This window comes from Ursus americanus, chromosome 26 (genome assembly GCF_024610735.1).
Source record: "Ursus americanus isolate L20-20 chromosome 26, mUrsAme1.1.p, whole genome shotgun sequence".
Lineage (NCBI taxonomy): Eukaryota > Metazoa > Chordata > Mammalia > Carnivora > Ursidae > Ursus > Ursus americanus.
The window spans coordinates 35,932,681-35,956,731 of NC_142152.1; the positions used below are offsets into that span (position 1 = coordinate 35,932,681).

A 24,051-nucleotide genomic window follows, 5' to 3' on the forward strand; every position below is an offset into this window, starting at 1 on the left:
AATAATAAAGCAAGAAACAATCTTGGGAGCAGCCAGAGATGAAAGAAACATTACAAACACAGGAATAAAGGTGAGAGTAAAGCAGACTTCTGGTCAGAAATAATGCAGATTAGAGGACCGTGGAATGTTAGAAGTACTAAAAGCAAGAAAAAAATGTCAGCAAGAAATCTGCATCCAGTGAAAATATCTTTCAAGAATGAAAGCAAAATGCTATTTTCTTTAGGCAAATAGAAATCAAAAGGATTTTTGTACCAGACTTATTCTACAAGAAATGCTAAGGGAAGTTTTTTAGGCAAAAGTAATGTGATAAGAGATGGACGTTGAATTTACCTGAAGAAATAAAGAGCACCAGAAATGGTAAAAATTTGGGTAAATGTAAATGAAGTAACAGTTCTGCACAAAGTCTTCAGAAAATAGAGGAAGTAAGAATAAGTCATCCTATGAGGCCAACATTACCCTGATACCCAAATGAGACATAGACATTACAAGACCAAAAAACTATAGATGCATAACCCTCATGAGCTTACATGCAAACATCTGAAAAACAGCAAATAAAATTCAGCAACATAATAAAAGGATAATACATCATGACCAGTTGGGATTTATCTCAGGAATTTAGAGTTGGTTCAAAATTCAAAAATGAATCGGTGTGAGTTATATCAACAAACTAAAAAAAGGAAAAAATGAAAAAATACACCACCATTCAATCCTTTCAGTAGATTTAGGAAAAGCATTGATAAAAATCTAACCCTCATTCCTGAAAAACAAAACAAAATGAAACAAAACTCAGCAAACTAGGGATAGAGAGAAGATTTCTCTGAAAAATGTATAGGTAACATTATACTTAAAGGTGAAAGACTGAATGCTTTCCCCTAAGATCAGGAATAAGCCAAGAGTGTCCACTCTTACCACCTTGTTCAATGTTATACTGGACATTTTGGGCAATGTAGTATGGCAACAAATTTAATGAAAGGCACTCACATTGCAGAGAAAGAAGTAATTATGGTCTTTTTTTTTTAAATAATAACATCATTATCTATGATGGAATCTACGAAAGAAAAATAGTAGAACTAAATGAGTATAGTAAGTTTGGAGGATACAAGATCAATATACAAATCAATTGTATTTCTACACTAGCAGCAAACAACTGGACATTGAAGTTTTTCTTAAACTATCACAGTAGCATTAAAGTATGTAATACCTGGGGATCAGTGTGATAAATGATATGTAAAAACTGTATACCGAAAACTGTAGAACATTGCTGAGAGAAATAATGTAAGAACTAAGTGAATGGAAACACCATGTTCATGGATCAGAAGACTCCATATTGTTAAAATGTCAGTTCTTCTCATATCAATCTATATATTTAATGTAAAATAATAAAAATTCCAGCAGGTTAGGTTTTTGTTTTATTTATTTGTTTTTGGTAGGAAATGACAAGCTAATTCTAAGATGCACGTGAAAATACACAGGACCAAAAATAGCCAAAACAACTTTGAAAAAGAGAAGCAAAGTTGGAGGACTTTTGCTGCCTGATTTTGAGGCATATTATACACCTACAGCAATTAAGAGTATGTGATAATTATATAAAGTTAAATCAGTAGGACACATACAGAGGAAGAACAAATCCCATGTATGCATTGCCAGTGAATTTCAGTAGAGGTGCAAAGACTCAGTGTAGAGAGTCTAGTCTTCTCAAGAAACGACACTGGGTTAATTGGGGAAAAAGTCCATACCTCACACCATGGACAAAAATTTAATTCAAAATAGATCATAAACCTAACTGTTAAACACTAAAATTGTAAAAACTTCTAGAAGAAAACAAAATCTTTGTGATCTTGGGTCAGTCAGAGGTTTCTTACATATGACACTATAAGCATGATCCATAGAAGAAAAAATTGATACGTTTGACCTCATGAAAATTTTAAGCTTCTGCTCTTCAGAAGACACTGTTAAGAGAATAAAAAGAGAAGACCTAGAATGGGAGAAAATACTCATGGATCACATATCTGATAAAGGATATGTGTTCAGGATACACAACTCTCCAAACTCAAGATTAAGGGGGGGAGGACCCTAATTTTAAAAAATGGGCAAAAAATTTGAACAGATACTTCACCAAAGAAGATTTGCGGATGGCCAGTATGCATAAGAAAAGGGCTCAGTCTCATTAGTCATTAGATACATGCAAAAAATCTATACACTTATTAGAATATTTACATTAAAAACCCTGACCATTATCTTTTCAGACATTTTTCTAATATGCTTCTGCCTAATCCTCTCTCTGTTCTTCTATGACTCGAATTTTGCAAATATTAGACCTTTTCATGGTATCTTCTATGTCTTTTACCTTCTTGTCCATTCTTTTCTCTTTGTGACTCAGTCCAAGTGATTTATCCTGACCCATAGTTCAGTTTACCAATTCATTTGCATCTGATCTGAATTTGATTATTATACTTTTCTGGTCTAGAATTTCTAATTAGCTCTTTTAAAAATCGGCCACGTCCCCTTGAACCACATATGTGTCAGATAACCGGAGTGCTTTTTGGTGTATTTCTGTTTTCTGCTTCGGGTTCTCATTCATATAATCTTATCTCTTCATGTATCTGCATATTATTGATTGTGTGTTTGATCTTGTATTTGATAAATTGTTTGTAGAAATAGATTGAGCCTCAGTGTGATATCTTCCTCTAGAAAGGAATATGTTTTCTTCTGAGAGCCACTTACCTGCACTAACAATAAAGTCTCAGTTAATCCAGTGTCCGGCATTGGATGGTTTGAAGCTGAGCTACTCGTCCTTCAAATGCCAGTCTGCTTCAGGATCATCCTTATCCTATCCCAGGGGGCCTGTCCCACTGGGGCCTCCACAAGACTCAAAAAAGTCACTTAAGCTCTTAGCCTCTCAGGAACCTTTTCTAGGATTATCAAGTGACCGCAGAGGAAAAACAGGCCCCAAATTACATGCTTACCTTTCTGGAATGCCATTGTCTCTTAGATCTTGGGTGGGTAATTATTCCAGTGATGAGTAATCTAGGATGGGTAACTTTTTAGTTTTGGATGGGTAGCCTTTTTAGTTTCCATATGCCTTTATGCAGATGAATTTTGTGTTTTGTCCGGTTTTTTACTAATTATCGTCATCAGGAGAGCTGATTAGAATGATCTAGTCTGCCATTACGAAGTTCTCTTTCCTTTTATTTTATTCTTCTTGGTTTAATCTTGGAATGATATTAACCCAAAATGTTTCTGTTTGTATACCTGCATATACCTTTCCACCACGACCTGCCATCACCCTTATACCACACAAAACGATTGTTTTCTAGTGACGTGTTAGGAATAATCTTACACTTTAAATATCCCGCCAAAACATTTGTGTTGGGTCTCTTTCTTTAAACTTTGAGTTCTTCAGTCCCCTTATTTTGTGGGGGTGAAATTATGTTACAGTTAGCAGATCTCCACTTTCAGCCTGTTTTCTGTGTATGCAATCTAATCTACACTCAAGTCTTTATAATTATCTATATAAGTTGTACCTATCCTATGTAAATTCTCTTATTCACAGCAACCTTTCAGAGCAACGGATCTGTATGTGCTAATTTTCTTTTTGTAATCCCTACTTGGATGCTTCAAAAGCCTCTCAGAGTTAACAAGTCCAATACTCAGCTCCTGCCATTTCCCCTCACCACCTGGGGTTCCTCCAGTGTCCCCTGTCCTAATGTGTAACACTGTTATCCCCCTGGTTTTCAAGGAGGAATTTTGGGAGTCATCCTTGATACCATCTCTTCTTTCACTACTCGCTTATGCAGTCCTGTTTATGTTATGTCTTCAATATTCTGTTGAATCCACCCACCTCTCTCCAACCACACCAGCTCCACCCTCGTCCAAGCTACTATGATGGTTTGCTTGGATGAGGGTGATAGTTTCGCAAGTGATCCCTGCCCACCACCTCCCTCCCATTCCACCCTATCTTACTACTTTCTGACTCATTTTCATCTTAATAGTCAGCATGCTATTTCAAAGCATTTAAGACTATAATTTGCTGAATGCTAGAGAGGCCCTACATAATTGAGGCTAAGGCCCTACATAATTGGGGCTCTTTCTACTTTACTAGCGTCAGCCCCTCCTCTCACTCTGTGTTCTAGGCACACTGATCTTTGAGTTTCTGAATCTACCATGCACCTTTTTACTTCTCAGTGCCGGGAGTGCTTGCTTTCTTACTCTTCTTGCTTTCTTACCTCTCTTTATCCCAACTTTTGTCTGATTATCTCTTTCTTTTCTTACAAGTCAGTTGTCACTCCTCAGTGATCCCCTCTCAGAAATCAGGTCACCTGTTAGATGTTCTTATACCATCTGTGCTTCTCATCCTTAGCTCTTTTTTTTTTTAAAGATTTTATTTATTTATTCGACAGAGATAGAGACAGCCAGCGAGAGAGGGAACACAAGCAGGGGGAGTGGGAGAGGAAGAAGCAGGCTCATAGTGGAGGAGCCTGATGTGGGGCTCGATCCCATAACGCCAGGATCACGCCCTGAGCCGAAGGCAGACGCTTAACTGCTGTGCCACCCAGGCGCCCCTCATCCTTAGCTCTTACCACAGTTTTAACTACAGTATTAACAGGTACAATGCTAGCCCTGCTCATTGCTAAGTCTCCAGCACCTGGCATAGTGCCTTGAATGTCACTAAATATTTGTTGAATGTTTGAATATATAGAAGCAAGAGGAGTCCCTCAAAGGTAGGGGCACAATATTTGACTTTTATCCAATTTCCCAGAATACCTTGTGTGATGCTTAATAAATAGTTATGAATGAAGTTATAATTATACTATCAGAATTAGATCTTCATCGGGCTACTTTAAGAGAAAGATTAGAAGGGGCTAGATTAGGATAGACTACAAGAAAGAAAGCCCTACTTCCACTTGCTTATAGACATTTGCCACTTTTCAGTGCTGCTTCCCCCCTCCAAGAAAACAGCTTTTACTTTTATCAAAATATATTCGACTAATTAAATATGGCTGCAATGGATCATTTGATATGGTTACTGACAGTACTGTATCCAGCAAATAGATATTTCTTTGATAAGCACATCTTTTCTTTGCAGTGTTATATAGCTCTTTTTTTTTTTTTTAAGATTTTATTTATTTATTAGGGAAAGAGAGAGAACAAATAAGCAGGGGGAGGAGCAGAGGGTGGGAGAAGCAGACTCCTCACCGAGGAGGGATCCTGATGTGGGGCTCGCTCCCAGGACCCTGGGATCATGACCTGAGCTGAAGGCAGACACTTAGCTGATTGAGCCACCCAGGGACCCATATATAGCTCTGTATTTACATTCTAGGCCTAAATTGTGAGATTACATGATCCTAATTTATTATATGTAAAAATGACTTGGCAGAGTAGCCCAATTAGGAGTTCAGTTTCAAAACCACTGCCATGAAATGTATTTCTTTGTTTGGTGTTGTCATGATTTTGCACGAAAGGGATACTTGATCACACATCTACAGTAGTGATATGAGAGTTACTGTTGGCATTGGCATTTCCTTTATGGAAAGAGATCTTTGGGATATTGTTATGTGTACCTCCTCATGAACCTTGCTAATCACTGAAACACAGATTTAAAGAAGGGTAAAACACATCCCTCTTAGTGGGGGTGAAATTATGTCTCCACTTTATTTTCCCATTTTCCCTCTCAGATTCTGAGCTAGTTCTCCCTTTATTTTAGTGAAGAGCATGGCAGCCAGTTACAGGGAAAATAAAAAGAGGTATAGTGAATTGTTAAAGGTATCTGAGTTGGCATGTTCCAATTATTCATATTTAACTCAGTTTTAAAGTCATATAAATATTATCATTTCATAGTGAAAAGAGCTGTTTACCATTACTGTTAGTCACTAAAAGTTCTCACAATTATGACCCTCATAACCCCAGATATTTTGTATGTCCCAAGTCTTCATTGTTTTCATATTTAGATTCCTATTATTTAATTTCAAAACAAACAATGATATTCTCTCTAAAAATATACAAAGATACTTTGTAGTGTTAAGGCTCCTTACCTTTAGCCAAGCACCATTTGTGGTAAATATATTTACCAGTTTAATTCAGTAAGTTTATTTTCCAAATGTGTGAATCCAAAATATTTGTTCTTTTGGAATACGCTAGTGATTTATCTAATGTTTCTCTATGTCGTGTATTGTAAAGAGAAATATCTTCCTGATGTATACAACGTGGGTTTATTGGAGACAGAGCAGTAGTCCTCTAGGCAAGGACTGTATTATAGCTATTTTACAAAACGCTCTCTTGTACTATTCATGCTAATAACTATGGAATGAATTTAAACAGAGAAGTGTCTAGGACATTCTCCTTCCTTGAGTGGGAATAGTTTTTTAAATTTGGAGATATACCATGTACTCATCTATCAAATGTCTCATTTCATTTTTGAGGAATTTAGGTTGGAATGCCAGCCATACAATAGTATGTAAGAGGAGCATAACTGGCATTAAGGCATGCACTTAAGCAATAGAGGAATTTCCTTTTCAGTGTCTTCCAAGGTCCATGAGGATGCACACTTATTTACCCAGAGAGTATGGATCTCACTATGTTTGTCCAGAGGGTGTGACTCTGTGGAGGAGAACACTTACTGGTAAGTGTCAAACTCTTATTGTATTATATTTCAGAAAAATATGTTTAGAAATCAACTGATTTTTAGCAGTGATAAAATCTCTTAGTCTGTGCTGGTTTCTTAACAGTGGACAGTCCCAGATGTTGAAGTCAGCACAACAAGAGAAAAAGCCAAATCCTGATAAGACTTGAGGATTTTTCGAAAATTAAATGCAGAATAGTTGGGGTGTTGCTGCGGGAGTCAAGACTAAGTAATGCAGTAAGAAGATATGAAGTTGGAGAGCTTCTCATGTTCTTCTTTTGCATAAAGTTTGCATACATACAAAACCCAAGACTCTAATGACTTTCAGAGGGGGCAGAATTACATCTCTTGGAACTTAAAACCGCAGACTCCTGTGACCCGGAATGTATACTGGCCCACACAATATAGTTCAATTTTTCCCTGCAAAATACATTCTGTTTCTAAATAAAAGCTGTGTGTTCCGAAACCTGTAAGTGATGTATCCTGGCCACATCAGATCTTTTAATTAAGAGTGTTTCCCAAATCCAAGATGCTTAGTGTGGAACAGGTGTTTGTTCTGGAAACAGTAAAACAGGGAGATACAGGAGGACTGATTTCGTAGACCAGTTGCTGCCTTGCTTTATGCCTGTCATTCCTTCTCCTTTTCTTTCAGCCAAGAACTCTTAAGATATGTAATTAGTGATTGGTTGAAAAACCTTGTGAAATAACATTTGTGTGTGTGATACAAAAGTCTGAATGTGTAGTAGGTTTTCTGGGAATTAACCATGCCGCTTAAACATTTGCCACAGTAAAGCCACTGCCAGATCTCCCACACTACTGCATGTAAGGCTTGGGGTTGATTTAAGCCATGCCTTAAATGACGACTGGAAGTGTAGAATCCATGAGGAAGAATTTCAGTACTTAGCTTTGGCATCAGGCAGACAAGGGTTAAGTCTTAAGAGTTGCCAATCACTAGCTCGCTGGCCTTCAGCAGAACATGGACAATGCCGAGTCTGTTTCTTCTGCTATAAAATGACTTGTTATCTCCCAGAATGATGACTGGCCGTGGTCCCACCATACGAATCGAGAAGTCTGAGTACTTGGTGTGCATCATGGTTGCAGAGGTGCTGGTGGAGAGAATGGCAGGAATGTCTCCTTACTGATGTGATAGAGAGAGGATTGAGAATGCATTTGTATGGGATCCTTTTTTGCTTTGCTTGTGTCTAATTCTACCAATCCCTAATCTTTAGGACTCACCTCCAAATCTCTTGAAGCCACCTTTTAGGAGATGTGAAAAATGTATGTGAAGGGAGAGAGCATCAGGAGCAGAAAGTTTAGGTCAAAGGGTAAGAGATACTCAGTCATCTGGCAGTTACTTACTGGGTGCCTGCTGTGTGCTAGGAGGTGGGGTGCAGCTGTGAGCACAACAGCCAGAAACTCTTGCAGTCGTGAAGCTCGTGTTTAGGGGTGGGAGATGGACCATAAGCACGTGAGCATGTTGGATAGCGGAGATAATACACCTATAATATAAAGGAGATGGTGAGAGCTGGAGTGGGGAGGTCCTTGGAAAGGTGATACTTGAATAGAGGCTTGGGAGAGATCAGGGAGCCAATTAAGTGGAAATCTGGGAAAAGTGGGAAGTGGGAACAGATCTGGGAAGTCATTGCAAGGGCTGACTTTTATTTTGAGTGTGATGGAAAGCCCCTGGAGAGTGTTGAGCTGAAAAGTGCCATGATCCAACTTTTTTTTTTTTTTTTTTTTTGGTAAGAATTTCTCTGGCTACTGTACAGGGACTAGACAGTAGAGGGGCAGTTAGGGACTAGTTAACAGGTTACTGGGATAATCCGGGCTGGAGGTGATGGTGGCTTGGATCAGGGTGGTAGTGGTGGAGATGGCAAGTGGTCAGATTGGATCAGGATTGGTTGGCCATCAGTGGTGAGTGAGGGACCGAGAGGAGCTAAGGACTGGCCCCAGAGTTTCTGCACTGGCAACCAGAAGGGCAGGGCTGTCGTTCACTGTTTACCAAGGTGAAGACTGGAGGAGGAGCAGGTTTTGGGGAGAGATCAGTTTAGGTGCGGACAAGATGAGAATCCTATTAGATAGCCTCGTAGAGGAGACTGGTGGATGGCCAGTGGTCATTATTTAAATGCCCATTTGCACAAATTGGTACATCTTTAAAGCTCTGCTTAAATGATTTAAATCTCTGAGAAGATGGTACTATTCACATTTTATAGATTAGGAAATAATACAGAGAGATTAATTTTCTTAAGGTCACAGATATGAAACTGTGTTATGGCTGAAAGTTCCATGTTGTTCTACCAACTTTATTATGTTAGTTATAAAATAGGCATTCAAGGGTAATTCCCATAATCGACATAACTGATTAAGCAAAGTAATTCTTTTAGCTACCTTTACGTTACACACACACACACACACGCACACACACACACGCACACACACACACACTCCTAGAGTAGTAGAGGTAATATCTTTGATGAGGTTTATATGAAAGATTTTTTTTTTACTTTTTGATGTATTGAAAACTAATAGATCATGTAGTTTTTAACTTTGAATATATGTTAAATTTTTTAAAATTGTGAATGGAGATGGCTATGAATATAATTAATTTTTAGAAACATTCTTATATTTAAAAAATTCCTTTTAAAAACAGTTTACTGCCTGGTCATTTATGTACTTGTCAAGAGTTTCAAGGGGAAAATACATTTGTATAATCTTAAGTGTATTCCTTTTTTATAGTAAAATGCATTATGTTTATTTTTTGAAGCAGAAATACAAGTAACAAAAACACATGTGATTGTCTGACCTTTGACATTATTATTCTAGGTATGATGGCAAACTACAATACAATAGCAAGAATAGAAATTGAGAGCTATCAAAAATCCCTATTCTATTATTTAGAGGTTTATTTATATTTATAATTTTCATTTAACAAAGCAATGGAATCTTATTTTATTTTGAATATGCCTAAGACATTTAAACTTTTTTGTGGTGTAATAAGTTAAACAATAAGGAGCAAATTAATAGAGTTTTCTTAAAGTAATCAGAGGAAGTACATACCCTTAAAGGTCAGATAGAGTTATTTCGTGGATTATGACCATGTTTGGTTTCTCTGACCCTAGATTTTTAGAACTTAGAGTTTCTGATCTCTCATCTCTGTAATAGCAAACTCTTTCTGATTACGCAGGAAGTCCTGCATGTTGCGGGAGTGGAAATGCAGTTGACAGCTGCGGTGTCGTTCTTGACCATTCTGCAGGAAGAATCGGTGTCAGTTCATACCTATACCCACTCCTTCCTCCAAGTCATCCTGCTCCATCTGGAGCACAGGGACGCAGGTCAGCAGCCTGGCAGGCTTCTTCTGTACCTATTATTGTGTGTTGGACGTGGCCATGATGTTTTCTGATCTTGTTAGCCGGATGAGGATAACCGAATGAGGCCATGCTGGTCGTTAGTGTGACTAAAAACAGCCATGGCTCTTTCCTTATAAAACCCTCAAAGTTCAGTGTCCTTGTACGGTGAAGACTCACTAATTCTTCTTATGATCTATACTTTCTTCTTAGAATTTGTGGATTTTACAATTTTTATGTGTATAATATTATACAGCAAAAAAAATATACATTTTGGCTGAAAAATATCCCCGCATATTATTTTTTAAGATGTAAATGTTTTCTAGATGTTGGCTAAGGCAAAAAAAAAATAGAGCAACTTTTTCAAATAGTAATAAAAATAAACATCCCATTTTATCATTAAATATTGTTGTAACTTAATGGCTGAGTTGAAACTAAATTTGTGAGACATTTAATTTGGCGAGTTTTTTCTGTGTTGATCAGGTGTGAGCAATGCATGGCTGGAGACTCTTCTGTCTGTGATAGAAGTATTGCCCAAAGAAACCCTAAGACATGAGGTAACATTTTCTTTCTTTTCTTTTTTTTTTTGATAAATACTATTAAGTTTTGGTTTTGTTTTTGATAAAAAAGTGGTATTTAAAAAGAAAAATAAGGTTATTTCCCACTCTGAAAGCAACACATGTTCATTATAGAAAGTATGAGTAATATAGAAAATAGTAGCAAGAAAAATCACGGTTCTGGACTTAGCCAAAATCTGAAAAATCATTTAGCATTATTTTCCTGTTATTTTACACTCATTGGTAGTAGATACAAAATATTTTACTTGTTAAACATTTAAGCCAGCTTTCAGTATTTTATTATTAAGATAAGGCATTAATGAGCATCTCTGTAGAGCTTTTTAAGTTTTTCAGATAATTTTCTTAACTGTAGCTTCCAAAAAAGTGGAATTAGGAGGTCAGAGGGCATTCATATTCTTTTTTTTAAAATTTTAATTTTTTTTATTATATTATGTTAGTCACCATACAGTACATCCCCAGTTTCCGATGTAAAGTTCAATGATTCATTAGTTGCGTATAACACCCAGTGCACCATACAATACGTGCCCTCCTTACTACCCATCACCAGTCTATCCCATTCCCCCACCCCCCTCCCCTCTGAGGCCCTCAGTTTGTTTCTCATAGTCCATAGTCTCTCATGCTTCATTCCCCCTTCTGATTACCTGCCCTTTCTTTATCCCTTTCTTCCCCTACCGATCATCCTAGTTCTTATGTTCCATAGATGAGAGAAACCATACGATAATTGTCTTTCTCCGCTTGACTTATTTCACTTAGCATTATCTCCTCCAGTGCCGTCCATGTTGCAGCAAATGTTGAGAAATCGTTCTTTCTGATAGCTGAGTAATATTCCGTTGTATATATGGACCACAACTTCTTAATCCAGTCATCTGTTGAAGGGCATCTCGGTTCCTTCCACGCCTTGGCTATTGTGGACAATGCTGCTATGAACATTGGGGTGCATATGGCCCTTCTCTTCACTACGTCTGTATCTTTGGGGTAAATACCCAGTAGTGCAACGGCTGGGTCATAGGGTAGCTCAATTTTTAACTTTTTAAGGGACCTCCACACTGTTTTCCAGAGTGACTGTACCAACTTGCATTCCCACCAACAGTGTAGGAGGGATCCCCTTTCTCCACATCCTCTTCAACAATTGTTTCTTGCCTTGTCTATTTTTGCCATTCTAACTGGCGTAAGGTGGTATCTTAGTGTGGTTTTGATTTGAATTTCCCTGATGGCTAATGATTTTGAACATTTTTTCATGTGTCTGTTAGCCATTTGTATGTCTTCATTGGAAAAGTGTCTGTTCATATCTTCTGCCCATTTTTTGATTTGTTTATTTGTTTCTTGTGTATTGAGTTTGAGAAGTTCTTTGTAGATCTTGGATACCAGTCTTTTATCTGTAGTGTCATTTGCAAATATATTCTCCCATTCTGTGGGCTGCCTCTTAGTTTTTTGACTGTTTCCTTGGCTGTGCAGAAGCTTTTTATCTTGATGAAGTCCCACAAGTTCATTTTATCTTTTGTTTCTCTTGCCTTTGGAGATGTGTCATGAAAAAGGTTGCTTTGGCCGATGTCGTAGAGGTTGCTGCCTATGTTCTCCTCTAGGATTTTGATGGATTCCTGTCTCACATGGAGGTCTTTCATCCATTTGGAGTTTATTTTTGTGTATGGTGTGAGAGAGTGGTCAAGTTTCATTCTTTTGCATGTAGCTGTCCAATTTTCCCAGCACCATTTATTGAAGAGACTGTCTTTTTTCCACCGGATGTTTTTTCCTGCTTTATCAAATATTAGTTGCCCAAAGAGCCGAGGGTCCATTTCTGGGTTCTCTATTCTGTTCCATTGGTCTATGTGTCTCTTTTTGTGCCATTACCATGCTGTCTTTGTGATCACAGCTTTGTAGTACAGCTCGAAATCCGGCATTGTGATGCCCCCAGCTTTGTTTTTCCTTTTCAACAGTTCCTTGGAGATTCGGGGCCTTTTCTGGTTCCATACAAATTTAAGGACTATTTGTTCCAGTTCTTTGAAAAATGTCCTCGGTATTTTGATCGGGATAGCATTGGAAGTGTAGATTGCTCTGGGTAGCATGGACATTTTAACTATGTTAATTCTTCCGATCCATGAGCATGGAATATGTTTCCATCTTTTTGTGTCTTCCTCAATGTTTTTCAAGAGTGATTTATAGTTTCTAGAATATAGATCCTTTACATCTCTGGTTAAGTTAATTCCAAGGTAACGTATGGTTTTTGGTGCTATTGTAAATGGGATGGATTCCCTGATTCCTCTTTCTTCAGTCTCATTATTCGTGTATAGAAATGCAACTGATTTCTGAGGATTGATTTTGTATCCCGCCACATTACTGAATTGCTCTATAACTTGTAATAGTTTGGGAGTGGATTCTTTTGGGTTTTCCATATAGAGTATAATGTCATCTGCGAAGAGAGACATTTTGACTTCTTCTTTGCTGATTTGGATACCTTTTATCCCTTTTTGTTGTCTGATTGCTGTTGCAAGGACTTCTAGTACTATGGTGAATAATAGTGGCGAGAGTGGGCATCCTTGTCGTGTTCCTGATCTTAAGGGAAAGGCTTCCAGCTTCTCCCCATTGAGAATAATATTTGCTGTAGGCTTTTCATAGATGGCTTTAATGAGATTGAGAAATGTACCCTCTATTCCTACACTCTGAAGGGTTTTAATCAGGAAAGGATACTGTATTTTGTCAAATGCTTTTTCTGCATCAATTGAGAGGATCATATGGTTCCTGAGTCTTTTCTTGTTGATATGATGTATCATGCTGATTGATTTGCGAATGTTGCCACGCTTGCATCCCAGGTATGAATCCCACTTGGTCATGATGGATAATCCTTTTAATGTACTGTTGGATTCTAGTAGCCAGGATCTTGTTGAGGACTTTGGCATCCATATTCATTAGGGAAATCTGTCTGTAATTCTCGTTTTTGATGGGGTCTTTGCCTGGTTTGGGGATCAAGGTAATATTGGCCTCATAGAATGAGTTTGGTAGCTTTCCTTCTGTTTCTGTTTTTTGAAATAGCTTTAGGAGAATACGTATTATTTCTTCTTTGAATGTTTGGTACAATTCCCCAGGAAAACCATCCGGGCCTGGACTTTTGTTATTTGGAAGGTTGTTTATCACTGATTCAATCTCTTCATAATTAATTGGCCTGTTTAAAAAATCAATTTCTTCCTGTTTCAGTCTTGGTAGTTTATAGGTTTCCAGGAAGGCCTCTATCTCTTCCAGATTGCTTAATTTATTGGCATATAGCTGTTGATAAAAGTTTCTAATAATCCTTCCAATTTCATTGGTGTTGGTCGTGACCTGTCCTTTTTCATTCATAATTTTATTAATTTGGGTCCTTTCTCTATTCTTTTGGATAAGTCTTGCCAGCGGTTTGTCAATTTTATTGATTCTCTCAAAGAACCAGCTTCTAGTCCTGTTGATCTGCTCTACTGTACTTCTGGTTTCTAATTCATTGATTTCTGCTCTAATCTTGGTCAAGTGCTTCCTCGTGGATTAGGCCTGTCCCTCTGTTGCTGTTCCAGCTTCTTGAGGTGAGAATATAAAAACTGCATTTTAGATTTTTCTATTCTTTTGAGTGAGGTTTGGATGGCTATGTATTTCCCCCTTAGGACTGCCTTTGCAGTATCCCATAGGTTTTGGACCGTTGTGTTTTCATTCTCGTTGGTCTCCATAAATTGTTTAAATTGATTTTTGATTTCCTGGTTTATCGAGTCATTCCTGAGCAGGATGGTTCTTAGTCTCCAAGTGTTTGAGTTTCTTCCAAATTTTTCCTTGTGGTTGAGTTCCAATTTCAGAGCGTTGTGGTCTGAGAATATGCAGGGAATAATTTCAGTCTTTTGGTATCAGTTGAGACGTTTTATGACCCAGAACATGGTCTATTCTTGAGAATGTTCCATGGGTATTAGAATAGAATGAGTATTCTTTGGTTCTGGGGTGTAGTATTCTATATATATCTATGAGGTCCACCTCGTCGAGTATGGCATTCAAAGCTCTTGTTTCTATGTTGGTTTTCTGCTCCGGTGCTCTGTCTATTGCTGATAGTGGAGTGTTGAGGTCCCCTACTATTAACGTATTTTTATCTATATGTCTCTTTATTCTGGTTAAGAGTTGGCTTGTGTATCTTGCTGCTCCCCTGTTGGGGGCATATGTATTTATAATTGTCATATCCACTTGTTGGATACATCCTTTAAGAATAATATAGTGCCCTTCTGTGTCTCTAACTATAGTCTTTAGTTTAAAATCCAATCTGTCTGATATGAGAATTGCTACCCCAGCTTTCTTTTGAGGTCCCAATGGATTGAAAGATGGTATTCCATCCCTTTACTTTCAGTCTGAATGTATCTTTAGGTTCAAAATGAGTCTCTTGTAGACAGCAAATGGACGGGTCATGTCTTTTTATCCAATCAGCAACCCTGTGGCGTTTATGGGAGCATTTAGGCCATTTACATTGAGACTGATTATTGAAAGATAGGATTTTAATGATGCCATATTGCTCTTAAAGTCTTTGTTTCTATAGATTGTGACTTTCTGTTCTGTATCACTCTTGGGGCCTTTTTACTTTTATAGAACCCCCTTAATATCTCCTGTAGGACTGGTTTCGTGGTTACGAAATTGGTCAATGACTGGCGATTCTGGAAGATCTTTATTTCTCCATCAATTCTGAATGACAGCCTTGCTGGATAAAGGATCCTTGGCTGCATGTTTTTCTCTGAAAGAGCTTTAAAAATGCCCCCCCCCAACCCTTTCTCTCATTCCAGGTCTGTGTAAACAGGTCTGACGTAATTCTGATACCTGTGCCTTGGTATGTGAGAAATTTCTTTGCCCTGGCCGCTTTCAATACTGTATCCTTGGATCTAATATTTGCGAATTGCACTATGACGTGACGTGGTGTAGGTTTGTCTGGTTGAGCTTGGGAGGGGTCCTCTCTGCCTCTCGGACACAAATGTTTGTTTCCCTTGCTAGATTAGGGAAGTTTTCAGCTACAATTTGTTCAAATATCTCTTCTAGACCTCTGTTTTTCTCCACCCCCTCGGGGATGCCGATGATTCTGACATTGGAACGTTTCATTGAGTCAGTAATCTCCTGTAACCTACATTCCTGTGCATGGATTTTTTTGAGTCCAGATTCTATTTTAGCTTTTTCTTCTACTAACCCATCCTCCAATTCGCTAATATGTTCTTCTGCCTCATTCACCCTGGCCGTCAGAGCCTCTAGTTTTGACTACATTTGGCTCATAGGATTTTTAATTTCTGCCAAATTCGCTCTCATTTCCGCCCTTAGAGATTCTATATTCTCATTAACATTTTCGTTAATACTTTTTTCAAGTCTACACATCATCTTGACCATTGTTACTCTGAATTCCATTTCTGATAATTTGGTTATATCCATGTCCATTAGTTCTGTGGCCGAGGCCACAGACTCATTGTCTTTTCTTTGCTGGGGGGATTTCTCCTTCTTGTCATTCTGATGAGGAGAGGTTGCGGGGTTGTCCAGAGCCCAAATTATTGACCAGGACCCAAGCTGTGCGCCCTTGTTTTATAGGGATCTTAGGGATGTGGGCTTCTTGATTTTTCAGCCTACCTTCTGTGTTCTGGGGGAGGGGCCGGCTGCGCCGATACTCAGGCAACCCTGTTTGGGTAGAGTCTCCGTGTCCCCTGCGAGGGGGGATGGGGATGGGCACACTGTGAGCCGGTATTTCCAGGCTTTTGTTCTCTGGCGGCTTTCCCTGACGATTTGCTGTGCCTCTTCTGAGAGTCAGAGCAGCAGTGGCCGAATCTCAGCCTCTGTCTCAGAACAGAGGCATCGCGGACCGTTCTCTACTGATGGTCTGGCCACTTTAACTCTGTTACTGTTGGTGCTGCTCAACCCTGCAGCGTCCAGGGATGTGCGCCCCACACCCGGCGTCCCAGCCCTCACTTCCCCGGGCCGGCTTGTCTCTGCCCTTTGTGTTTGTAATACCGCCAGCCACCAGCCGCCCCTGCACGCTCCGGAGCTCCTGGTCTCCGTCTGGTTGCAGTGAGCGCACCGGAGCTCCGTTTCAATCTGGTGGCGCGCATTCCCCGGCTCATGGTCTCAGTCTGCTCTCTCGTGGGTGCCAGTCCGCGAGTCCGCCCGCTCCCCCATGCAGGTGGCTACCGCTTCCCGGCACCCTAACAAGGTGGCTCCCTCCCCCTTCCATTTATCTTCCGATATCTGTGCGCGGTTTCACGACTCCCCGCTTCGTACCTCAATACTCAGCGCTGGAGGTGTTCCTTTGTAGAGATCCAGATGTATCTTCCTGTGTCTCAGGCTGATTCCATGGATGTTCAGGCTGGTCTGGTACCTATCCAGCTCGACTCAGGGGACCGGCTGAAAAAGGGGTCCCCTACTCCTCTGTCATCTTAACTGCTCAAGGGCATTCATATTCTTAAGACTCTTCCTAGCAATATGTGGAAATACCTGTTTCCCTCGATTTTACTCAGCAATAGTGTTCCAATTTTATTTATTTATTTATTTATTTATTTATTTATAAGAATTTTTTATTTATTCATTTGAGAGACAGCGAGAGTAGGAGCAAGGAGGAGGGTGAAAGAAGGTGGGTTAGAGGGAGAGGGAGAAACAGACTCCCCACTGAGCAGGGAGCCCAACACAGGGCTCAATCCCAGGACCCTGAGATCATGACCTCAGCCGAAGGCAGACGCTTAAACTGATGAGCCACCCAGGTTCTCCATATTTGTGTTCCAATTTAGTTTAATGGGCCAAAAAATGGAATTACATTTTAATTGGAATTTTTTGATTATCATGCAAATATTTATATATTTTTCATATATTTATATCAATTCTGTTCTTTTGGAATTGTCTGATCATATCCTTAATTATATCCTTTATATGTGCTGTTTATCAAGGTTGCCAATCTTTTGTTATGTTTGTTGCAGATATTGTTACTAATTTATTATTTGCTTTTAAATTTTTAACACTGTTCAATATACGCATCTCTAAGAGTTTTAGTAAATTAAAATGAGAGAATGAGAAAATTAGGAAAGAAATTTATTCTCTAATGAAGTGATTTTTCATTCTTTGAACAACATCCCTATATTCTTTTCAAATATGTCGTGATTGAAAGAAGTAGTTATCCGCTAATGAAATGTCCTGTATATATTTCATGAAGTGTTTTTGTCCTTCTTTGCCCTCATACAGTTTGTGGTCCTGTCTCAATGCCAAAATACTTGGTTGAGAATGGGAAGATTTACCCATTGAGGATGTTTGTCAACTTAATGCCAAACATCTAGGTGGTTACCCATATTTAAGCGTTGAACTTAATGTTCACATCTGTTATTTATACTTTTTGAAGAGTGCTATATAGTAGAATGCAGTTTTTACGTTAGAATACCATGTATTATTTTATGTGATTTTTAAGACTTTAAATACACAGTTTATTTTATTTTACATCTTCCAGTTTCAAATGATATTTATCATTATGTATCCAGCACATCTGGCTACTTTGTTGAGAGGAAAAAACCGGTTGACTTTTTTATTAGAGGCATAGAGTTTTAGAACTTGGAGGGTTCTTAGTACGACATATTCTAATTTCCATTTTAAGTAGATGAGCTACCTTGGGACCAGAAATAGCAGGATGACTTGGACAAATTAAAGAGCGGGGGCCAGAATGAGGATCTGATCTTCACAGTTCTTTACAGTCCGTCGTGCTGTTGCGTTTTTGAGTGCTCAGTATGCACATAATACAATATCCGAATTGCATTCAAATGACAGAAGTACTTAATAGAATCTATTTGAAGCTATATTGTTTTGCATCCCTTTAGATAAATATAAAAATTCTATATGGATTAAAAATAAATTTCAGACTATGTGATAATTTGCTTTTTTTTCTTTTGAAAATGTACATTTCATAATGATTTTTATGTGCATACAGATCACTGCAGAATTCACCATAAGCTTTAATTCAGTTTTTGTGTGCCTGATTGATTTTTAATTATGTAATTTATCGTTAACTTTACCTTAGTAAGCCAGAAGGTAAACAAGGTGATTCAGGTTCTGAGCACCTTACGTTATAATTCAGGTTTCTTAAAAACACTTGACCCTAAAATATTCCTTGAGGAAAATAGCTGACATTAGTGGCAAGAATATATAAAACTTTGTGAATTTGTTCTCTAAATCTTTTCTCTTTAGATTTTGAACCCACTTGTTTCCAAGGCACAACTTTCCCAAACAGTCCAGTCTCGTTTAGTTAGTTGTAAAATTTTAGGAAAATTGACCAACAAATTTGATGCCCATACGTGAGTATTTGTATATAATTTTCATCTTCTTTATTAAATTAAATTGATTTAAAATGTATGATGGTCATATGATTAACAATTAAATTAGACTTCTTTCATTCCATACTACATACAAGCTTAGCTGTCTTAACTTTATAGAATTGTTGAATGTCTAGTTATTCAGATGCATTTCTTCTGATCTCACGACATTTCAAGATCAATATGATTAACTTTTTTCTATTTCTCATCTTAGTCTTCTCTGTCATACACCTAGTGTAGTTTTGAGCATAAAATGGTATTATTCTATAGACTTCAAAAATTGTCAAATCTGACCTAAAGATAGACTTTCTGATTTCTTCCCTTATTGTTATGAATTCATCATTTTGAATAATTTATTGTATTTTGAGGCTTTATGGAGAACATTTATAATTTGTATGTTATTGTCTGCGCAGATGATAAATACCAAGTGGAAAGAATGAAATGTTGTATAATTATGACACAAGAGTAAAATATAAAATTGAAGAATATTTTGGTCGATGGTTGTTAGACATTCTGTTTGCCTGTAGCCTTTCATCTTAGCTAAGATGTTTAACTGTCAGTCCAAAATTAACCATTACTTTAAAAAGATCCAGGCATGTATATAATTTACAAATAACAAAAGATAACATCCAAATGTAATGACATATGTGAAAATACCATGTAAACTATAAAGCTTTCTATTAACATATATTTGTTGTTATTAAGCTAAGCTAAGATTTTGATAATAATTGTTTGACAATTTTAATTATTCTAAAACACCATTTGCATGTTCCTTTCCTTCCTTTCTAAGCATTAAAAGAGAAATACTCCCTCTGGTAAAATCACTCTGTCAAGATGTAGAATATGAAGTTCGGTCTTGTATGTGTCGGCAATTAGAAAACATAGCTCAGGGTATTGGGTAAGTACACTTTCAATTCCTTATGTCATATTCGTACTTCTGGATTGTCAGATATTCATATCCTGTTCCTGTGTTCCATGAAAGCATGGTGTTGAAAGGCTAAACTTTATATGATCTTTAAAAGTGATTGTAACAAGTACCTCCTGATATGTCTGGATTAAGAGAGATTGAAGTGAAGATGCTTAGCATTCATTTCATGTTAATTTCTTTCTTACCTTTAGTTGCTTGTTAGCATCCCAGATTCAGGAAGGCTGATGTCCCGAAATAAACCATGCTTGGACTATTGCAGTAGCATTTCTTTGGGCTAGCAGCATAGTATTGGGTCATCTCAGATGGGATTACTCAGTTGAAGTCTTTGTTTCCAATACACTCTGCACTTCCACTGTCTCCTTTGTTGAGCTTCTTGCCTTTTGGGTGTGTGAAGCTTAGGAAGGAGACACATTGGGCAGATAGTCTCTTCTCTTCTCCATAAAAACTGATCTCATGTCAAGGTATATTAAATGAAGTTTTATCTAAGAACCATCTTGGGAAATAGTTTTTTTTTTTTAAAGGATCCTAAATTGATACAAAAAACATTGGGACCTCTCATTTTTATTACAAGTTGCACTGTTTTCATCTGGTTATTTGTTTCACAAGCAAGGACAATCAGGTTGTTGCCATTTGCACAATTGTTAATAAAAAAAATTGGCGACCGGCATTTAAGGCTTTAGGTTGACTTCAGAACATCACACAGATTCAGGTCCTCCGTCCTGCCTACCTTGCTGTGTTGGATTTCAGTGTTGTGTTGGAAGCTTAGTATTTCAACAGAGTAATCATTTCTCTCATTTTCAGTGCAGAATCAGCTTCTTTCTGATAGATCTTCTAAGGCTAGGCTGACTCTGGATCATTGTGGACCATAAATAATTCAGTCTTCCCCAGTTCTGTGTTCCTTAACCAGGATCAGAACCTATCAGGGGAATGTACCATTGTCTTTTTGTGTTCCATTTTTGTCATCTGACATTTTGCCAGTGTTAAAAACAGCCTGGTCACTTGGGTGCCTGGGTGACTTAGTCAAGTGTCTGACTCTTGATTTTGACTCAGGTCATGATCTCAGAGCCCTGAGATTGAGCTCTGCATCTGTCTCCATGCTCAGTGGAGAGTCTGCTTGGGGTTCTTTCTCTCCCTCTGCCCCTCCTCTAGCTCATGCTATCTTTCTCTAAAATAAATAAATAAAATCTTTACAAACAAAAAACAAAACAAAACAAAACCCCCATCCTGGTCAAGTGTGTTCCAATTAGTCTTCTGAAAATTAATATCGGATTATTGCTTAAGGTTTAATTTACAAAAGCAAAACTAGAATCTCCCTAGCTTGTTAGTGTAGAATTCACGTAATAAACTAATTTGCCTGATTAAATGCATATTCATTTAATTTTGAATTCTCACATACTATTAGAATGTAGTCATAGGACTTTCATGGTATATGATGGCTGAATACTACTAAGATCTGATTCATACTCTTTATTCTCCCTTTGATAAATACATAAAACTAAAGAGAGGTACACTGTTTTTTTCTTTTGGCGTTGGAAATCAGGATTATTGATAAGATCTGATAACCACCAGCAGGAAATTCCTACACTCAAGGCTAGAAGAATCCCTGAGATGGGTGAAAGGTGGTGGGAACAGATATTTCAGAGATTGCTACTGAGTTAAGAAAGACGCTGCCACTACTGCACTGGGAGTTGTGTTCTAAGGCATTTGGGAATGAGAAGTGTTGGGAAGAGGCCTGAGAACAGTACAAACTTGGGTTTGTAATTTTGTATTTGCTGTGGCTGGCAAGGGAACAATTACTGACCACTTTAGTTTAATCAGAAATGAACACCAGAAATTGTTATTCATTAATAAGATAATCAGGAAGCAACATTAAGAGATTCTTGTCAAGCTAGCATATCCATATGAAATAAAGGCTGCACAGCACTAGAAAGCTAGCTATGGATTGTGCACCAGCTTAGGGTCAAAGAGGACAGTTCTTAGAATAATCAGGTTAATAATGAAGAGTATAATGAAGAGGTCATGCTCATTTGTTTGTAGGAACACAACTGTATGGAATAGACCTTTCTTTGTATAGGGATGACTAAAGAGAAAAAAAGAAACAAATGTGGGACCTACAAAAAGATCCTTCAGTGTTAGAGGGGAAGAACATACACAGTGCTCAGATTGGAAAGGAAGAACGTACTTTTGAAGAAGTTGATCAAACTTCTAATTCTGTTGATACGGCAAATAAGGTAACCTTGAAAATGCTCCCTTAATGCATATCTGACAAAATTCAACATCCATTCATGATAAAAGCTTTCAGGAAGCTAGGGGTGACGTGAACTTCTCTAATTGGATACAGGGCACGTATGAAAAAGTTACAGCTAACATCATAGTTAATGGTAGGTATTGAATGCTTTTCCCTTAAGAACTAGTCAAGGATAGTTTTTATCACTTCTGTCTCACACTATACTGGAGGTTCTAGCTATTGAAATAAGGCAAGAAAACAAAACCCTAAAAGGTCTAGAAATCTGGAAGGAAGAAGTAAAATGATTTCTCCTTATAGATGACATCACCATTTACATAGAAAATCCTCAGTAATTTACAAAACAATGAGCAGAACTAACAAATGGATTTAAGGATATTTCAGGATACATACAAAAATATAAATCAATGGAACAGAAGAGAGTCCAGAAATAGACCCACATATATGTGGCCAGTTGACTTTCAGCAGAGTGCCAAAGTAGTTCAAGGAAGCAAATCTTTTCAAAATACAGTACTGGGATAACTGGATATTCATGAGAGAAAACAGTGAACATTGATTCTCCCCTCACACCCTACATAAAGACTAATTTGAAATTTATCACACTCCTGAATATAATCAAATCAACAGCAATATAATATTGCTGATTTGGCATTTACTTAAAAATTAAACATCTTCTATATGACCTAGTCATTCTACTTTGAATTATTTACCCAAGACAAGTAAAAATATATATCCACAACAAGAATTATATTATATACACATGTTTATAGCAGCTTTATTTGTTTTTTTTTTAAAGATTTTATTTATTTATTTGACAGAGAGAGACAGTCAGCGAGAGAGGGAACACAAACAGGGGGAGTGGGAGAGGACGAAGCGGGCTCCCAGCGGAGCAGGGAGTCCTGTGCAGGGCTGCAGGGCTCGATCTCAGGACTCCGGGATCATGCCCTAAGCCGAAGGCAGACACATAATGACTGAGCCACCCAAGCGCCCCTATAGCAGCTTTATTTGTAATAACCCAAATTGGAACAACACGAATGTCTACCTGTAGGTGAAGGGTAAAAATAAAATGTGGTATGTCCATACAATGAAATACTATTTAGCAAGAAAAAGGAACGCAGTGCTGATACACGCAATACGAAATCATGGATATGTCTCACAATCCATATGTTAAGGGAAATAAATCAGATGCAAAAGAGTGTATACCATATGATAAATACAAACTATAGTGACAGAAAGCAGATCCATGATTGCCTTTGTCAGCGGCAGATTGTAGAATTTGGATATAATGGGATTGATGATTGGTTTTTGCCCTCTGCCCATGATTTTTGTCTTTTGTCAGATTGGAAGGTCATTGATGGAAGGGAAGCCATGTAGGGGAAGGCTAAGCAAGAACACTAGAAGCAACTTCATCTTCTTAACAAAGAGATGGAGATGATTGGGTCCCCAGTATTTCTTTAAGCCTAGGCTTCTTAAAACAGGCCAGTGGAAAAGGCACAAACAGATGAGGAGTTTCCTTGAATTACTGTTGCTGTCCTGGCCCACCATGGAACTTAGGATTGTCTTCATCAGTATTTAGCTTGAGGAGACAAGCTACCATCAGATGACACTGACTCAGGGCCAGAACCTGGGTCGATTGGTATCACACAGCCAGACCCCAGAGGTTGGCTGTCTGGGCAAGCTTGCTTGTTTCATTCATCTTATTATCCCTCACCCTGTATTTTACGCATCTCCTGTTGACATCGTGGAAGAGTTAGATTGTAATTGCCAGTATCTTGGCTGATAAAACTGGACTCCTACACAAATAATAGGATCAGGCTGTCCCCAAATTTTTGTTCTGAAAACTTAAATGCCAGAAGGGTTTTTAGTAGAAAGGATAGTGACCTAGAATTCTGCCCTAGCTGGGGTGGAATTTACATATATAGTCAAGAAGAAGATACTCTCATAAATATACTAGCACGGGCAGTGTACAACCCACATGTACTTCCTGAAAAAGTTACTCAGCTATAATCCAGTTTGTTTAGAAGAACTAAT

At 38.0% G+C, this 24,051-nt stretch overlaps 1 protein-coding gene across 3 annotated transcripts in view; it reads left to right on the plus strand.

The window, feature by feature from the left end:
* The window catches only part of PPP4R4 (protein phosphatase 4 regulatory subunit 4), a 101,825-nt gene that overhangs the window by 42,409 nt on the left and 35,365 nt on the right, over nucleotides 1-24,051 (plus strand). For 2 of the 3 annotated variants that reach the window (XM_045815792.2, XM_087856198.1), the window contains 4 exons: nucleotides 9,804-9,951; nucleotides 10,447-10,520; nucleotides 18,723-18,829; nucleotides 19,638-19,745. In XM_045815792.2, coding sequence (XP_045671748.2) covers nucleotides 9,804-9,951; nucleotides 10,447-10,520; nucleotides 18,723-18,829; nucleotides 19,638-19,745 — 437 coding nt within the window. Of the gene's footprint in view, nucleotides 1-6,522; nucleotides 6,620-9,803; nucleotides 9,952-10,446; nucleotides 10,521-18,722; nucleotides 18,830-19,637; nucleotides 19,746-24,051 lie in introns of those variants that run through there. The other variant, XM_087856199.1, reaches the window with a different exon arrangement.